Source organism: Gouania willdenowi, chromosome 11 (assembly GCF_900634775.1).
Source record: "Gouania willdenowi chromosome 11, fGouWil2.1, whole genome shotgun sequence".
Lineage (NCBI taxonomy): Eukaryota > Metazoa > Chordata > Actinopteri > Blenniiformes > Gobiesocidae > Gouania > Gouania willdenowi.
This window is the reverse complement of record NC_041054.1, coordinates 8815941-8832891: the sequence shown is the minus strand read 5'-3', so window position 1 is coordinate 8832891 and position 16951 is coordinate 8815941. Positions and strand designations below refer to the sequence as shown.

Below are 16951 nucleotides of genomic sequence, written 5' to 3'. Positions count from 1 at the left end.
ACGATGGGGTTTCAATGGCCACGGTTACATGATGTTTTTTAATTCGGAATTAGTTATTCCGAATTAAATCATTGAGAATTAAAGTGTTCTGCTTCGTGTTTACATGGAAATAGTAATTCCCGAACTGAGGTTTACATGGAAAAACGGTTTATTCGACTTTAGTTAAATCCGCTTTAGGTCTGGGCGTTGGAAAGGCTCTGAATGGACGGGGGAGAACGTGACGTATCACGTCTATCGGGAAAAACACACAACAAACCTTTTTATTGTTGGCTGTCACACAGAAGACCTCACATGAGAATAGTTTTCACCTTTTTTTTGATTGTAGTTTTGAAGCAACAGCTCGACAAAAAGTTTCCCGCTTTGCTTTGACAAGTGTTAGTCTGTGAAAACACCAGAAAAGTGTTGGGAGTAAGAATGAAGTAAAAACACTTTTGTGCATCTGTTTACGAGACTCCACATCCCACAATGCCATGCGTGATACTTTTCAGAAAATGTTAATAAATGGTGTTTATTGTGGAGAATGATGAAAGACAAATTTTCGAGCGTCAATTTCAACCTTCCATGAGATACTCTGTGTATTTATCTGATAGAACAAATCATTGTCTCTAGCAGCTTTACTAAGTTAACCTCAACCTTTTTTTTCATCAATACTGATTCTGTCAAAAAGTTTATGAAATTGGGGAATGTCTTGACCATGCAGTCTAATATAATGAACCACAGCATTTACAACTATCCTTACCTTAGATTTAAATCACAACTGCAACTAACTAATTTATTGTCTCCCATGAAGTAGTTGTACCATAGGTATTATAATTCTCTTCTTTAAACAAGACTTGAGAGGTTGGCTTTGTTTGAACTAACCAAAGCACAATACAAAGAGACGCTAGAACATAAAAAAAGTTAAATTATTTGTTTGAATAGACATTGATAAACCAGTATGTCAGGTTCTTTGTTCCTGTACTCATGGATGACACTCCCCGGCATTATCTCAAGAAACACATGCAAAACCTTTGTTGTCTCATATACCAAGTTTGCATGTCTTCTACATGCAAGAAACAAAGATTCAGCAAGAAGCAAGGAGCAAGGCGTCATAGTTGCAGGTAGTGTAAACAGTGGCCTGGTTTCACGTCTCAGGTAATCTGGTTTACAGCACAAGAATAAACACTCACCGTAATAGACCTTGGTTATGCGTGTTTGCTGTGACCCCTTGAAGATTCAGAAAGCCTGCGTGTGTTGATCTGCGAGACACTGGAGATGACAACTCATGGGGTGGCTGTGACCTTGAACTTTACAGACATCTGCCGTCTCTAGTCATGTTTACTGTTACTCGTTTTTTCCTTTCGGTCCTTGTTTCTGTCTGGCTGTGGACAAAAGACGTTTTTGTTAAATGTGCTGTAGATGTCATTGCTGTCTTTCCTAGAATTTCATATCTTTGCCCTGGATCCCCTTTTGTCTCACCTTTCCCTGTGCTTTCACCTCAGGTGTTTTTTTGTTGATTTTTCAATCCAAGCAATGCTCATGTTACACACTCACATATGCACAAACGCAGAGGTAAAATGTGCTACAGACATGAAAAAACAATATAAAACAGATATTGAGTGTTAGAAAATGTTGATTTTATATTTTGAGAAACCTGAGCCACAGCTTTTGATTAGGGTTTATCTTATTCTTGTGTCCTGGATTTATTTTCACGCATATTAAGGATAAAAGTACAGGTACATTTCATTCTCCTCAGGTGAAGCTTTAGACTCAGCTTTGGGACCCCTATTGGTTTATGTGGCCCTCCGCAAACACATAGTCCGCATATAGCCAGAAACGGACCTGGAAATCCACTTAGGCTTGAACTCACATCTTCTTGCTGGGCTACCATGAGTCAGTAGTAGAGTGGGTCGTCCAATAACTGAAGGGTTGAGGGTATGAATCCTTCTCTATCCAAGTCATTGTTGTTGTGTCCTTGGGCAAGGCACTTTACCCACATTGCCTCGTAGAAATAAGTATGAATTGTGCACGAAAGTTGGTGGTGGTTAGAGGGGCCGTAAGCGCGAAATCCTGTCAATGTGCCCAAGGGCAGCTGTGGCTACAGTGTAGCTTGTCACTACTGGTGTGAATGAATAATGGTTTCTGTAAGGCGCTTTGTGTCTCCTCGAAAAACTCACAATATAAATCCAAGTTGTTATTAATATTATAATAAAGATACCCACTCCTGAAAAAACTAAAAACTTAAATATACTGCAAAGCCAACTTTTATTGACTAAATGGGTCATTTGGGATAAATCTTAAAGTACGTATTTGAGCTGTAGCGTGGGTCCCACAGTGATTTGCAATAAATAAGTAGGGGTTTGCTCTCCATATTTAATTATAGCAAGTTTCAAGTCCTTTGATACATCTTGCTATACAATCAGTCATTTCATGTTACCCTTAATTGTTTTTTGTTGCTAATGGTGGATTTGTGAAATGTTTCTGACTTCTTTAAGGTCACTTTGCAGAGCAATTAGTCAAACATCATTGTGAGATTTTAATTGAGAACCAGTGACCTTGTGAAATGTTACATAATTTTCTGCAATGTGTGTGAGGTCAGGTGAGAAGGGAGGGGTGTGTGTGTGTGTGTTTGAGAGTGGATGAAATATTCATGACCAACTTGAGTGCATCATGAATCTTAATGAGGACACGTGAGAGAGCTGGAAATGTTGAGAACAGATGAATCAGGAGCAGAAGAACTAACAGTTTAAGGACCAAACATTTTGCTCCCATCCTTCTTTGGCTGTACATCACTTTGTTTTCAGTCTGCTTGTTGTTCCCTCTCGAGCCCAAATTCTGCCATTCATTTTTTCCTTCCTCCCACCACCCACCTGTTCAAACTCCACATTCCCACGTTTCCTCCTCGCCTTAAGGCTTTTTCGATCGCTCTAGTCGTTTTGCTTTCCTCCTTCACATCTCTCTAAGAGGCTAGAGGAGGTCCTTGGCACTAGTGCGATATGTGTGTTGTTCATGTGGTCTGCTTGAGTGTGTGCTTCCTCACAGGGTTATAATTCAGCAGACCGCTGTGCATAAAAACACACACTTGGGTATATACTCAGTGTGGAATGAAATGGAAGCCTCAAGGCTGACTGTTTTTGTTTCTCTCTTTCCCTCACAGATGAGGAATCCGTCGTTTTCGTCCCTCCACACACACACATACCCATGGTGTAGCTCAGTTTAAAAATATTGTCATAATCTGCTGTTGATTGCGATAAATCATGTTGTTGATGCAATTATGCGGTTGTCTATGTTGTGGTGTATCTGTTAATAGCCTCTGGTGCCATTAAGCCATAACTTATTCAGGTTATATTGTCAGAATGTGAACTGTTTGTTTAAATGCTGGTGTTTTGTAACAGGCCAATTTAAAGGGTACCTGTGGTGAATTTAAATAGCAAGCTCCATCAAAAGATCATATAATACTAGAGGTTTTGTTGGGTTATTTTTTTTAAATGCCCTTGTAGAACAGAAATGAGTTAAGAAACAGTTTCTGCTGCTTTCAAAAGGGATCTAGGTTGTTGAACTTACTCACAGGTCTTAAATTCTTTTTGTCATTTTGTGTTTTAGTCTTGGGATGCATTCACACAGGTTAGGTCCCGGACTCGATCGAATGGGCGGAGGACAGGTGATAATTTTATCACCTTGGTTTTGCTCTGTTTGCGTTCAGAGCGCAACTTCTGATCCGCGCCAAACAGCCTCTGGTGGAGTTGCATGAGCTAACTGCTTGAGTTTTTTTTTTTTACTGGAGTAGAGTCTTCTCTAGGCAGTAAAACATAAACCCGAAGAAGAGGCTCTCAACAATGGGTCAGAGCGAGCGCTTAAGCGTGCGCAGAGACTTCTGTCTTCTCCGTTTGTTCTTTCACAACATTCAACAATGGAGTAGCAACAAGTGGTTGTGCTTTTGGTGGTTTTAAAGCCCTGTTTTGCACCGGCTCTCCCACCATCTAGTGCGCTCTTTGTCATTGCCGATACATCCTGTGCTGAATCTGCCCCCAGAGCGGTTGGGATCATGGCGCTCCTCATCGCTCTAGGCTTTGATTGGAAACGCTCTGAGACTAACAAAAACAATCGCTCTAGAATTTGCCTGTTTGGTCTGCTTTAGACTTTGTTTGCGGGTTCACATCGCCCAAACGAGGCAGACTATCCGTGCAAACAAATCCTAGAGCGTTTTAACAGCTCTAAGATTCGTCAGTATAAATGCACCATTAAAACCAGTTGTTGGGCTAACCAAAAATACTACCTCACCCTTATATGAGAAGGAAAGTATGCTATGAGTGTCCTAGTTTGCAAAAATCTTATGTCAACAGACATGACTGCCTGGCACCAAACCAGAAACGGTTGAGGTTAACAATAACCTGAACAGTTAGAGGTGCAAAGTTGGGACCACAAATGAAATCAATGTTTGAATACTTAAAGCTGCAGTTTTTAATTAGCCAATTGATAATGTGTGTGTGTGAAACTCGTTTAATGTATTTTTCTCTTATTTTACCTCACAGAGTGATCAGCCAATCGATGGGGATTTTCAGAGGAGTTCCGCCGACCGTCGCCGCCTGCCCTCCACCTCCGTCCCCCTCCCCCCGCAGCCTTCTTCTTGCCCCCACCCAGTCAATCATCCAGCTCTCTATCCAGCCCTCTATAGACAAAATGACTCTGAAACTCACTGAATGGTCTTCTATATGGACTTTTGCCTCATCGAATAGACGGTAAAAAAATTAGGGGCACACCCCATGACACAAAAGCCATAAACAAACACGCGGCACATACACACACACACACACACACACACACACACACACACACACACACACACACACACACACACACACACACACACACACACACACACAAACATACCATCATACCAAATAAAGCGGAGTTTTCCAGGAAGTATCTAGCACACCTGACAAACGCACAGATACTACTGCACATAGTTGCTTTTTGGAATGTAAACTCTTCCTGTGAAAGTCAACTGCTTCCCATTTGATTTTTTTAATTTTATTTGTTTTCTGAACTTTTCTACAAGCCTTGAGAAAGGTCATTTTGGATTTTTTTTTTTTTTTTAACTTTTTTGGGGAAAAGAAGAAGGATTAAAAGGTGTTGAACTTGGAGGTGCTAGGAGAAAAATCATCTATTTGTTTATCTAATTTTTCTTCACTTTAATTTTTATTTCTGTTCAAGCCGTATATAGCGAAATAGATAGCTTTTGGATACTTAGGACTCAGGCTTAGATACATTTTAATACCTCAGAAGCTGAAAAGTGATCTGTTACAGCTTAGCCATTTTTCTTTTAATGTTTACCACCACTGGCTTCTGCCGGGCATTGAATTTAATGAATGTAATGAAGTTACTTCCTGGAATTCATTACTAGTTTTTTTTTAAGAAAGTTTGCTCGCTACCTGTTATTGAGTATCTGTCAGTCACAGAGGGTGCAGTTATTATTCTCGTGTGCATGCCCTTCGCCATGCCTCCCCAGAACACGGAGGCTGACGCCATGCAGGTCAGATCTCTTGTGGGCGGGGTTAACACCAAAGACTCTGTCGCATGTGACATGGACGAAGAGACGGGAGGAGGCAAAACGGATGGATCGGGAGGTAAAGAGGGCAGAGCAGGAGAAGGTCAAGGAGGAGAGGAATCAGCGAGCGATGGTTCGATTGAAGGCATTCCCTTGAAGAGATGGGTGATGCACGGCGCCGTGATGTTTGGCCGGGAGTTCTGCTACGCCATGGAGACGGCGCTAGTGACGCCCGTCCTGCTGCAGATTGGTGAGTAGTGTGTACATGTATCTTTTTCGGAACTTTGCCCTTTAAAACGCACACTTTTAAATGCAACAGTTGTAAAAAAAAAAAAAAAAAAAAAAAATGAAATGGTGTCTTTTGATGTGAGCAGGCTTGCTTTGAAGTGGAATCAATCTGCAAAAAGTTTGGAGGAGGAGTCTGAATTAATTCAGAAGTAAATGATTTCAAAAGACACCAAAACATTAGATAAATCTACTGAATTTTGTGAATGTTTTGGCACCCTAATCGTTACAATTGGGTGAAAACTGTGGGAGGGGTTATGCATTCAAAATAGTGCTGTACGATTTGGAGAAAGTTTGCAATTGCGATTGTGGTAAACAATATTTCGATTAGATAAATGGGGTAATGAGACTTCTTGCCTGGAGATTATAGATGCAGGCTGATATAATTCATTTAGATTATTTCTGTTGTTGCTGATATGAGACCAATATCCATTATTAACATTGGATCGGGACACCCCTAAATGAATGATGATCTGGTTTGATGTTAAGTAACATCTGAAGGGACATTTGTTCACAATAGACACCAGCTCTGATTGGCAAGAGACTGATGTGCTCACCCCCACTGCACACATGCATTTAGACACACACGTACACTGAGGGCCAGGATGTCAGTTGCATTGGACACGCCATACTGTCATTTACACCTAGTCTCATCTTTGACAGCCTTTGAAAATGCGCCAAACCGGATTATGTCTAAAGAGCGTGAGGATGAGATGGGTGAGAAACCGGAGAGGAAGAAGGGAAGGAATGAAAAAAATAAAATAAAGGCTGAAGCAGCTATAACCATATTTATACATCAGTCATTTCCCATGAAATGGGAATCTGTTATGTTTTTCCTTCCAATCTCCCAATCTCTTCTTCTTCCACTGTGACGTAGGTCGATCTCCTAGCTTACATAATTGAGGCAACTCTGTGCACCGTGGCTCAGTTGGATGACAAATGATGACTCGCCACAATGTGTATTACAGTGTTTGTATGTGCTAAGAGTTTGGAATTGATATATTTTAAAACTGATGGTTAGAGATTACACTTCCAGGTATGTCTGCTTTTGTTGCTTCAGACCCTCTAGTTACAGCTCGACTTCTAAATTTAGCCCTAAATTTGCAGTGTTTTCACTTTTTTTCCCCCTTGGATCAGCAACTGTCTGAGCACCTCTTAGAGGATCTTTAAAATTGATAGAGAGAACAAGCACTTGCAGAACATTCTGTTTTCGAGCAGACATTCACTATACTGACAGGGTATTATGCCAGCCACAATGTAGTACATTTTATTTTTACGCTAATGAAATGCTTTTCACATTGACATTTTGCTCATAAAGATGAGAGGTCACCTTTTAACCATATTAATTATAAAGTAGGATGCACTTGGCAGCAAATGGAGCTGTGCAACAACCCCAGTGTAACTTTATTAAGAGAACAATGAGCCAAAAGCAGCTTCCATTAGAACAATTAGATAATTAAGTACCGGTAAATCTTATCTGACTGATGAATCAGCAGTGTTAATTTTCAAAAATGCTGTTCAGTTTTAGTTTTTGCCTAATTTCAGCTGAGTAACTCGCAAAACTATACTATAAAGAGCACAAACTATGCATTTGTTTTATATTTCTCCTATGTATTTCTATAAATCACTGTAAATCTTTAACAGATGCATCATGTTTACCTTTTTTTTTTTGCTATTTAAACAGTGTGGCCTGAACTAACATGTCAAAAAATAGTCAAATATTACAATGTATTATTTTTTTCTTTATTATTTCATTTATTCATTAATAATTTAACAGGTAACAAAGTTTTGATTAGTAAAAAAAAACAAAAAACTGACAAATTAATGCTCAAAATACATTGTTAAACAAATATACAAAAAACTTAATAAATACGTAAGTATGTTGATTTACAGGTGAGACACTTATCTGCTGTCTTTATATTTCATTTTCCGTATTAATTTCATTTATTCAGTTGAATTTGAAAGCACATTTTCAAGCCATTTTTATTATTTATTATTTTTCCAATAGTTTTTTTTAAATTTACGAAATCGTTGCACTAAACTCTTGATGGAGACACACTTGGAGATGTTTCTCCTCTGTCTGGCACACCAAATGTCAATTGTTTAAATGTGGCTTTGTGTCGTCACAACACTTTCACTCAGCTGTCTGTGAGAATCACAATAGTCTCCTGTGGAATTTAGCTATTTTCCCAATGAAACACTATACAAAGGTGTCGACAGGGCCATTGTGATGGAGATGAAAAACTGCTGACAGAATAAACAACCTGGGAGAAAAGCAGAAACTAGTGTGGGAGCAGATACTACCTAAAGACATCTGTATTGTGAAGGTTTTTTTTGTCTAAGAAAAACACATTGGAGTTTCTCTGCTTCCAGTGCAATCAGTCAATGTGTTTACATGCAACACAGCTATCGAGCTATGCTAACAAGTCGTTTAAGGATCTCTTGTTTGGTTTGAATATACATGCATGAGAAAAAAACCCACCAAACTCCTGATAAACTCTGTCTGCTTGTGCCTCGACAGGTTCTCACTGGCAATGCTGTTTTCTGATTTTTTTAGAAGTTACGCAATCTCATTCTAGTTCCGTTTTTGGATTATACTTGGATACTTATATTCCCATGCATATTTACTCACAATTAATTTTCTATGTTAATATAATTGTTGTTTTTGTCTTTGTGTTTACATTTAAATCATCTGTGTGTCTTGTTACCTTTGCTGTCATTTTTTCCACTTTGGGAGCCATTGTAATTTTCCCCTGGGAATATTAAATTAATTATGATTGATAGTTGCAAGATAAAAAATGTTAGCCGAGCTAACCTCAATTACTTTTTTCAGTTACAATTCCGTCTTCAATTATCCATGTTCAATTACAATCCAATTATGATTACATTGACCAGCATTCTTTTTTTATTACAATTAAATTACGATTATTCAAAGGTGATTGCTATGTATATGTTAGAGTTTTTATTGAATATCCATACCAATTACAATTACAAAGTCAATTATCTGAATTAAATTGTGATTACAACGGCAACACATTTTTCCCAAGTACAATTCCAGCTATACTTATGGCATAATTGTAATTAATTGTAAATTACCCGGTTGCAATTATAATTGATCGCAACCCTGTGTTCTCAAAAACAGTATTTTGAATTACTTTATTTTCCAGCCTTTTATTTGTTTTTCTAAAGCTGCATTTAAACCCACTAAGTGAGAGTCTGTGCCATTGGAATTTCTTTTACACTTGCAAAAATAATAATAATGTTGTTCTTGGAAAACAAACCTAACGTGAGCTCAGAGCAGACTTTTAAGTTTTTGGTTAACAAATATTGACTCCCCCCCCACCACCCCCCGTATAGCTAATGCGCTACGCATGCTTATGACTGATGGAATTAGCTGGATAGCTGCTAAGCTGGCCACTTGGCTTTCCCTGACTGAGTCCATTGTGTAAACGTGACCCTACAACACAGGGAGTAAGGCTAAAAAACAAAAGTAGAAAGTGTGAGTGTGGGCATGCAACGGATAAAGTTTGTTCAAGGAGTTCTTATTTACACGAGGCAAAGTACGAATAAGAAATCTCTACTTTGAAAGGTCAGGTGTTGAGAGCGTGTTGAGCCCTTTTCTATTCACATGCAATAAGCCTGGATTTCAAAATGGATTATTAAACCACTTTAATTCATTAGGAGTTAAACTTTGGAACTATTGAAGCTTTTAATGAGCCGAGCTTGAACATGTTTTGGATTTTTCTGCCAGAAGAAAGGATCGTACCTGCAAGAAAACGTTGAATGTCAGAGAAAAAAAGTATTTATTATGAAATAATTCACAAAAACCTACAGAATGAAAAAAAATAATAGACGTATTTGCTAATGTCTCTTCATTCTCCATTTATTTATTTATTTATTTTTAACCAAACTCTAGTTTTCACCTGATCATTATGCCCTTATAATCCCAACCTTAATGGGCTTTATTGCAATACTAAACAATATAAAGATGGAGCTAATTGTCTCGTCATTTTTCAGTGCCAGCAGCAAGTAGTAATGGTATTACCCTCTTCTTATTGTAGTTCTTTGTAAACAAATTCAGACAAAGCTACTATTCCAACTTGAATGCCATTTGGAGAGTCAATATTAGTTAAGTTAATAACACATCACTGTTTATCTTGTAGTTTCTTGAAAAATCTATTACCCACGACAACAAAAACCTGCAAAAAATAATTGAAAACACTTGTGATTATGTAAAAAAAAAAATTGAGGAGTTAATGCAGGATATAATAGAGAAATTAAAAAAGAAATAATTGATAGTCAGAAATGTCAAGCAGATGGTACTCTTTGTCTTGTTTTAGCGCTTTGAGATGACTATTGTTGTAATTTGCACTATATAAATAAAGCTGAATTAAATTGATTTGTTTTTCCCATCATATAACTATGACTAAAACCTGTTCCCTAGTTTTTGCATTTTTAAATTAAAAAGAAAGTAAAGCAAAATGCACAAAATGACCTTTTCTTCTAACACCATGCTTAAAACAATGTGCATTCAAAAGAACAAGTATACCATATTATTATCCCCCACCACAAAGTGTGAACGGGTATATAGGTTTGAGCTCCGTCTGTTTGTCCGTCTGTACAAGTTAAAGGGGACAGCTTTTCTCAGAAACCATTTAAGATACAATAGCCAAATTTGGTGTGTGGCTTCAGGGTATCAATACCTTGATGGAGTTTGAAAATGAGAAGTGCGCAATTTTTTTTTTCTGGAGTTATTGCCCTTTTTACATTGTTTTTACTCTGTTTGAGGTATCTTCAAAGGGGACAGCTTTTCTCAGAATCCGTTTAAGATCCAATAACCAAATTTGATGCATTGCTTCAGGGTATAAATACCTTGATGGAGTTTGAAAATGAGACACACACAATTATTTTTTTCGGAGGTATTGCCCTTGTTCCGTTTTTTGGACTCTGTTCAAGGTATCGTCAAAGGTTTGCAGCTTTTCTTAGAAATTGTTTAAGATATGATAACCAAATTTGGTGTGTGGCTTCAGGGTATCAACACCTTGATGGAGTTCCAAAATGAGAAGTGCACAAATTTTTTTTCCGAAGTTATTTCCCTTTGCTGTTTTTTTACTCTGTTCGAGGTATCTTCAAAGGGGACCGAAATCGTTTAAGATGGTTAGTAATTTTATATTCTGATGTGATAATACATCTAAGTTCTTAGATTTAGGACATTTAGGAAAAGGTTGTGAGTTATAATGAGAACCAATCTGGCAGGGGATGTTGATGACTGTCATTTTGTTGACAGTACTGTTGAATGTCTTCACCACTTTGTACAAGATTGTTTCTTTTCTATTGAGGAGATAAATACCTTTGTCGATGCACTTTTTGCAGGTCCAACCCACCTGCTTGATTGTGAAATTAGTTTTTAAGGGATTACTGTAAAGCTGCGATTGTGATTCTCTTTCTTGAGCCCTGCCTGCAACGCTCTGTCTTTGCTCAGTGGTGCTTCGTAAGAGTCGGGGTATGATGTTACCTGGATAACAAAAAGCACAGAGGTCTATTCAAGCTTCAACAGAGTTTTACTGTAAGCCCATGAATAGATAAATAATGGGCAAGTACTTGTGAAAAGCTAAAAAAGTTACATAAAGACAGAAGCAAAACAATGCAAGGAAAAATATATCTTTACGATTCGCAAATTATAATGTAAGAGGTGATGTTTCCATAAGTTTTTTTTATTTGTAACAAAATACAGCAGAAGTCAATCAAGAGTTCATAAGGGCCATTAATAAGGTGAAGAGGTAAATACATAGAGATAAGAGGAGCAGGAACAGGCAGTAACACAAAAAACCTTTTAAAAGTTTTAAAGTTAGGAGACTTTCTTCTGCAATAACAGACAGTTTTGAGGTCATCAGGGCTTAAACAAGCCAATATTTCTGTACTACGTGGTGAATATTAATAAAATAATTCACATAACAATTGACAGACACAATCTTCACAAAAAACACACTGTAAATGCCAATTTCAGTCTCAAGCAGATATAGGAAACTGTGGCCCTTAGTCTAATTCTGTGCAGGCCCCAAAACAAATCCCCAAAATTGTATTTTGAGAAGTTGGAAGGAATATCAAGCCCAACATTACATAATACACAAAATAACTCCCAAAACACACAAATTGACAGCAAAATGCACAAAGTACACAAAAACACACAAAAAATTCCCAAGGTACCACAAGGTAAACCCCCCCCCCCCCCGTATTAATGCTCAGATCCATCTATATTTTAAATGCTGACATAAATGTTGATAATGTGGCCCTCGGGTCAGATGCAATCACTTTTTTGGCTCCCGCTGTGATAGTGTTGCTCATCTCTGGTCTAAAGTGTGGCCTTTCAAGCAGTTGTACCTGTTGCATTCTAAGGTTTGTTTGTCATGCAAATAGATTTGTTTTACTTTGATTATCCATGAGATGTTCTTACAGTGATGCTCATTGAAAGTCACCTACGGCAGGGTCACTATTTAATGATTTAATCCAGCTAAAATAGGGGTGGAAACTCTTTGGCGTCAGTGGGATTAGGTTAGAGAGGGAAGGTGGGAAGAACTGAAGTGAAAGGATCAAGTAGGATGGAAAAAAAACATTGAAAGTAAAAGGAGTGAGAGTGATAATGAGGAGGAGGAGGAGGAGGAGGTGCGAGTCCAGACAACATGTGCCGAAGTACTTTTTGGTCGAGGGCTTGGTACTTTACGTAACGTTCTTTCTCAGAAGTGAGATCAAGGTGACACAGAAGAGCTGTTAAAGCATCGTGGCCACAAGTCAGAGGAGAGAAAAGAGAATCTGTTAACAACACGCTAACAAAATACTCAGCTGGTATCAGAGTTTTATAACTTCAGCTGCTGCTGCTGCAGGCTCATGATGAGTCATGGGCATAATTACAATACTGACAGATCAGGGCTAGTATTAGAACCTGAAGGGCTGAAATAGTGCAAAATACAGGCAGTTCCTTAAGTAAGGCATGTAAGGTTACTTATTAATGCAGATTTACTTGAATGTATGATGTGAAAGTGAATTGATACACTGCAGAGCACAACATTGAATAATTAGTTTAAAAAGTCAGTTTGGTTGCGTCACATTGTTAACCTGGCAAGAGCCAGATTGATGTCTAGCCCCACCCTCTAACTCGAGTTCTCCACATTGATCTGGGTCTGTGTCTGGCAAATTCTTTCGGAACCAGGGAGGGACATGAACAATATGCTTGAAGCTGATTGGGCGAAGCGCCTGTCCACCATGATTTTGTTTTAGCCAATCACACGGTAACAAATGATGATGTCGTGACCGGCATGCGCCGCAGAGACGCTGCTACAACAACAACAAGGCTCCGCTTTGCCGTCTTTGTCATCCAAAAATGCACACAGCGCCTCTCGCTGTTGCGCTTTCAAAAAGGAAACACTGGATTCTTCTAAAACTGAGTTTATAGCAGCTTCCACGCATTCATCCTCCTGCGTCGACATCTTTCTGTTTTGTTTCGGAGCCATGCTAATAGCGGTAGCCCAGCTAGTTACTCTCCCCGCAACTGTGCATTTGCCAGTTTTGCTTCGGCGCTTCTGCCTTCGTCACACCCAGATATCCCACCGTCAACTACAACACTGCCTCATGATTGGTTCTCACAGTTTCGGTTTGGTTTTGAAAGGCAAAGGTGGGAACAACACAAGATGGATTCTGGTGTTTGTGAACACCAGGAGAATCCATCAAGCAGGCAAGGTTATCACATTGTTCAAACTCTCAGGCTCAGCAGTGCTAAAGTGAGCTGGAGACTTCCTTTAACTTTTTATAGCTGCTCATTCATTATCTGTTGATTCACCTGATTGACTTTGGATGTTGCCATGTCACCACAGCGCTATCCAAGCTTGTCCGTGCCTGGCAGTGCATCAGCACTGATGTCCTTCCTTTGAGGCCTTTTATGGCTTTACTAAAGGAGATTACAGCAATCCAACTAGAAGTGTTCTTCCATTCTTATTGACAGACAAGGCTTACTGCACCAGGCTCTTGTTGCTCAAATCTTTGCAGTGTGTTGGTCCAACTTTCTGAGATTCTACCTTGTAGAACCTTTTGAGATACTCAATGTAATTTAATGTGATTTCAAACAAGCTTGATCTTGACTTGTTTATGTCTGCCTGCCTGGTAACCTAATCCAACAGTGATCCCATCATGCTGTTTGAGCTAATCTAGCTGATGTCCTTGCAGACAGTGTAATACAGGGTTATATAAATGACTGGCTTGATGTCATGGTGACTAATCGCCATAATCTGTCAAACTTGTTCATGGGCCAGGGTAGATGGACAAAGTGTGCAGACCAAAAGTAGGGTTTAAATTGTCTGAGGTAGACAAAAGTGAGGAGATTCCTAAATCTTTAGGAGCTAAATAATAATACCGATGAAGTCATTCGTAAAAGCAATTTAAGTAATTACTGCTGTTGACTGTGTTGAATTTTTTAACTTGTCATCGTCAACCTTATCTTGCACATCTGCACGCAGAAAACCGTGTTAGGCAAGAAAACAAGTTTTTAATGTGCTCATAATTGTATTAACAGGTTATTAGATCTTGTTGATGTAAATGACAGTTTTGGTCTTAGTTAATACAGATTCGTTGAAAGAGAAATGGCAAGATGATGGTAATGGTTTACAAACTGGGTTCTACGAACCAGGAGTGGGTCAACCTGAAGCACAGGTTTAACTTGAAGCTTCTAGTAAGTTCCATCAAGGAGATAATATTTATATCGCCGTTTATTTATTTGAACGAGAGGAGACATGGAAATAAGGCAACCAAGAGAACAACAGTTTTGAAACAAAATAATTAAAAATAATTGAACATCACTGCCATCAAGGATGTAATATTTTTGTTTCTGTTAATAGGATTACAACAAAAGTACTTAAAGGATTTTGACAAAATTTCAACCAAAGATAGACTTTACGCCATGGAAAATTCTATTACATTTCGGAGGGGATCCAGATCAATATATTGATTGTAGATCAGTTTCAAACATCCAAAAATCCCTATATCTCATAATTGGTGAAACTTCCAAAAATGTATGTCTGGGTTCCTGATTGACCAATCTTTATGAACTTTTACTCAGTTATGTTGAGTTGGTTCCTCAATTTCCCAACTGACTTTCATCTGGATCAGATCCAGATTTTTTGACAAAGTGGTGTTGCCTCTGCATTGGGAACCACTTCATGCATTACTGTAGTAGGGTGCTCTGTGATGACTTGATTTTTTTCATATTTCGGTTTTTAATTGGTTCCTCAATTATCCCACGAGGTAATCCTGATCGAATTGCGCATTTGATTTTGGATTTTTTTTTAAATAAATGGTTCCCTTGCATTTGGACCTATTGTATCATTATTAATGGGGATGGAAAATTCTTCCAAGCCTTTAAAGTGTGAATGATCATAGTACCATGATCAGGATCACTGATCCAGATTACTGGCACGATCTGGCAAAGCGGAGATTTGGCGCTTGATGGAGGTTTGCGCTCTTGTTTTTGTATGTGATGAGTGAGTGAGTGCAGAGTCAGTGGATACTATAGTTTTACGTACAAAGCTTTATGATCTAAGCTTGTCTGGCTTTGAGAGTTTTCCCCCATGCAGCAGGCGGTAAGCTAGGTATGTGTTCACTATTAGTGTAAGATATGCGAGGAATGCACAAGTGAAATATGTGAGTGTGTGAATGGGTTTGTCAGCACATTGTTTCCACCCCTCCCTTCCGAGGGAGGTGAAGTCCTCAAAAACAAACAGCCACACCAAGCTGACAGGTGAGGAGGAAGCACAAAAAAAAAAAAATCAAAACATTAGGGGAGGCTAGACTAGAACAGCAGCCAGATGAAAATGGTCACATGTAAGCTCCTAGATGTAAACAATTCCACATTGTGATCTTATTTATTATTGGGGTGATGTCATAAATTAGTCTTTGTCACATTTTGGAGACAGATTTGAATTGATTCATGCAAGCATTCTCCATAAAGTACTTTTGCAGATGTCAATGATCAATAAACAGGTTCTCTTCTCTTTAACTGTTTCCATGTTTTAGTGGTAAAACTCTGCACCTGTGAATCTTATTTACCACAACGCTCTAACTAAACCCTATTAAAAACCACATGCTCCAGATTTCCACTGATATTTTGCTGTTAAACTATAGTGTTCCTCAAACTGTGGCGTAAAAGAAGTCAGCATCTGATCGTCAAACTATATTTTAGTCCCGATATTTAAATTTGAGGGGGTTTCTTTACCTGCATTATGTGTCTGCACATTACAACGGTGAGCAACATATCTATAAAAACCACCAGCATGACATAAAACACAGACTCTCTCATAAAGGCTGTCCCTAGGGTAATTTCTTATGTTTGGCTGTTGGTTAGCATTATAAAAGAAGCTCTGTCTCTCTCTCTGACACATGAAGACGTATTCCAGGCGACGCAGTAGCCTCACTTGTTTTGTTGTAGCTTGTTATTGGATCCATTCATTTGTTACATTAAAAGGTTGATGTTCTCTATCTTTGCGCTCTGTTTTCATTTTGTGAGCTGACACTGATACAGAAAATTAACAAGGCCACATAAAGTGTGTAACTCCACCTACACATGCATTTTTTATATATTTTTTTGCCTTTAGCCACCTTAGCTAACCAGCTACTTTACCTCCTGATATTAATTTGTTAATTTAAGTCAGTAAACTGCATGAATTTATTATACTACACTGTACTTCTGACTGAGATTGTTCTCGACTCTCAATTCTTTATGATTAAATAAAGACTATAATAAAGTTGAAAGATTATAAAGAATTACGACTGATTTCAAAAGGCTGTTTGTTTAGTGTTCTGATGGATAGTTTAAGGGAGATTGTGTGTTTAAGCCTTGATGGTGCTTGTCCTTCTGTGCAGTTTGCAATAATTTTATTTTATATAGTGCTTTTCAAAAAACTGAGACACTTTACAATGAAAGTACAGACAATAAAAAGAAAAGAGTACATGTAATAATGACAGTTTAAAGAGCCATTGTAACATTAAAAGTAATATAAGTAATTTTAGCAGTTAAAAGCAAGTCTGAATAGATGAGTTTTGAGATGTCATTATTTTTGATCAGTGGTATTATGGCTGACCTAATGTTATGTAAGA

At 38.3% G+C, this 16951-nt stretch overlaps 1 protein-coding gene across 4 annotated transcripts in view; it reads left to right on the top strand.

The window, feature by feature from the left end:
• Positions 1 to 16951, top strand: part of slc45a4a (solute carrier family 45 member 4a) — a 61536-nt gene that overhangs the window by 15181 nt on the left and 29404 nt on the right. For all 4 annotated transcript variants that reach the window (XM_028461294.1, XM_028461295.1, XM_028461291.1 and 1 more), the window contains one exon: positions 4512 to 5777. In XM_028461294.1, the coding sequence (XP_028317095.1) occupies positions 5465 to 5777 (313 nt within the window). In that variant the 5' untranslated portion in view covers positions 4512 to 5464. The remainder of the gene's footprint in view (positions 1 to 4511; positions 5778 to 16951) is intronic.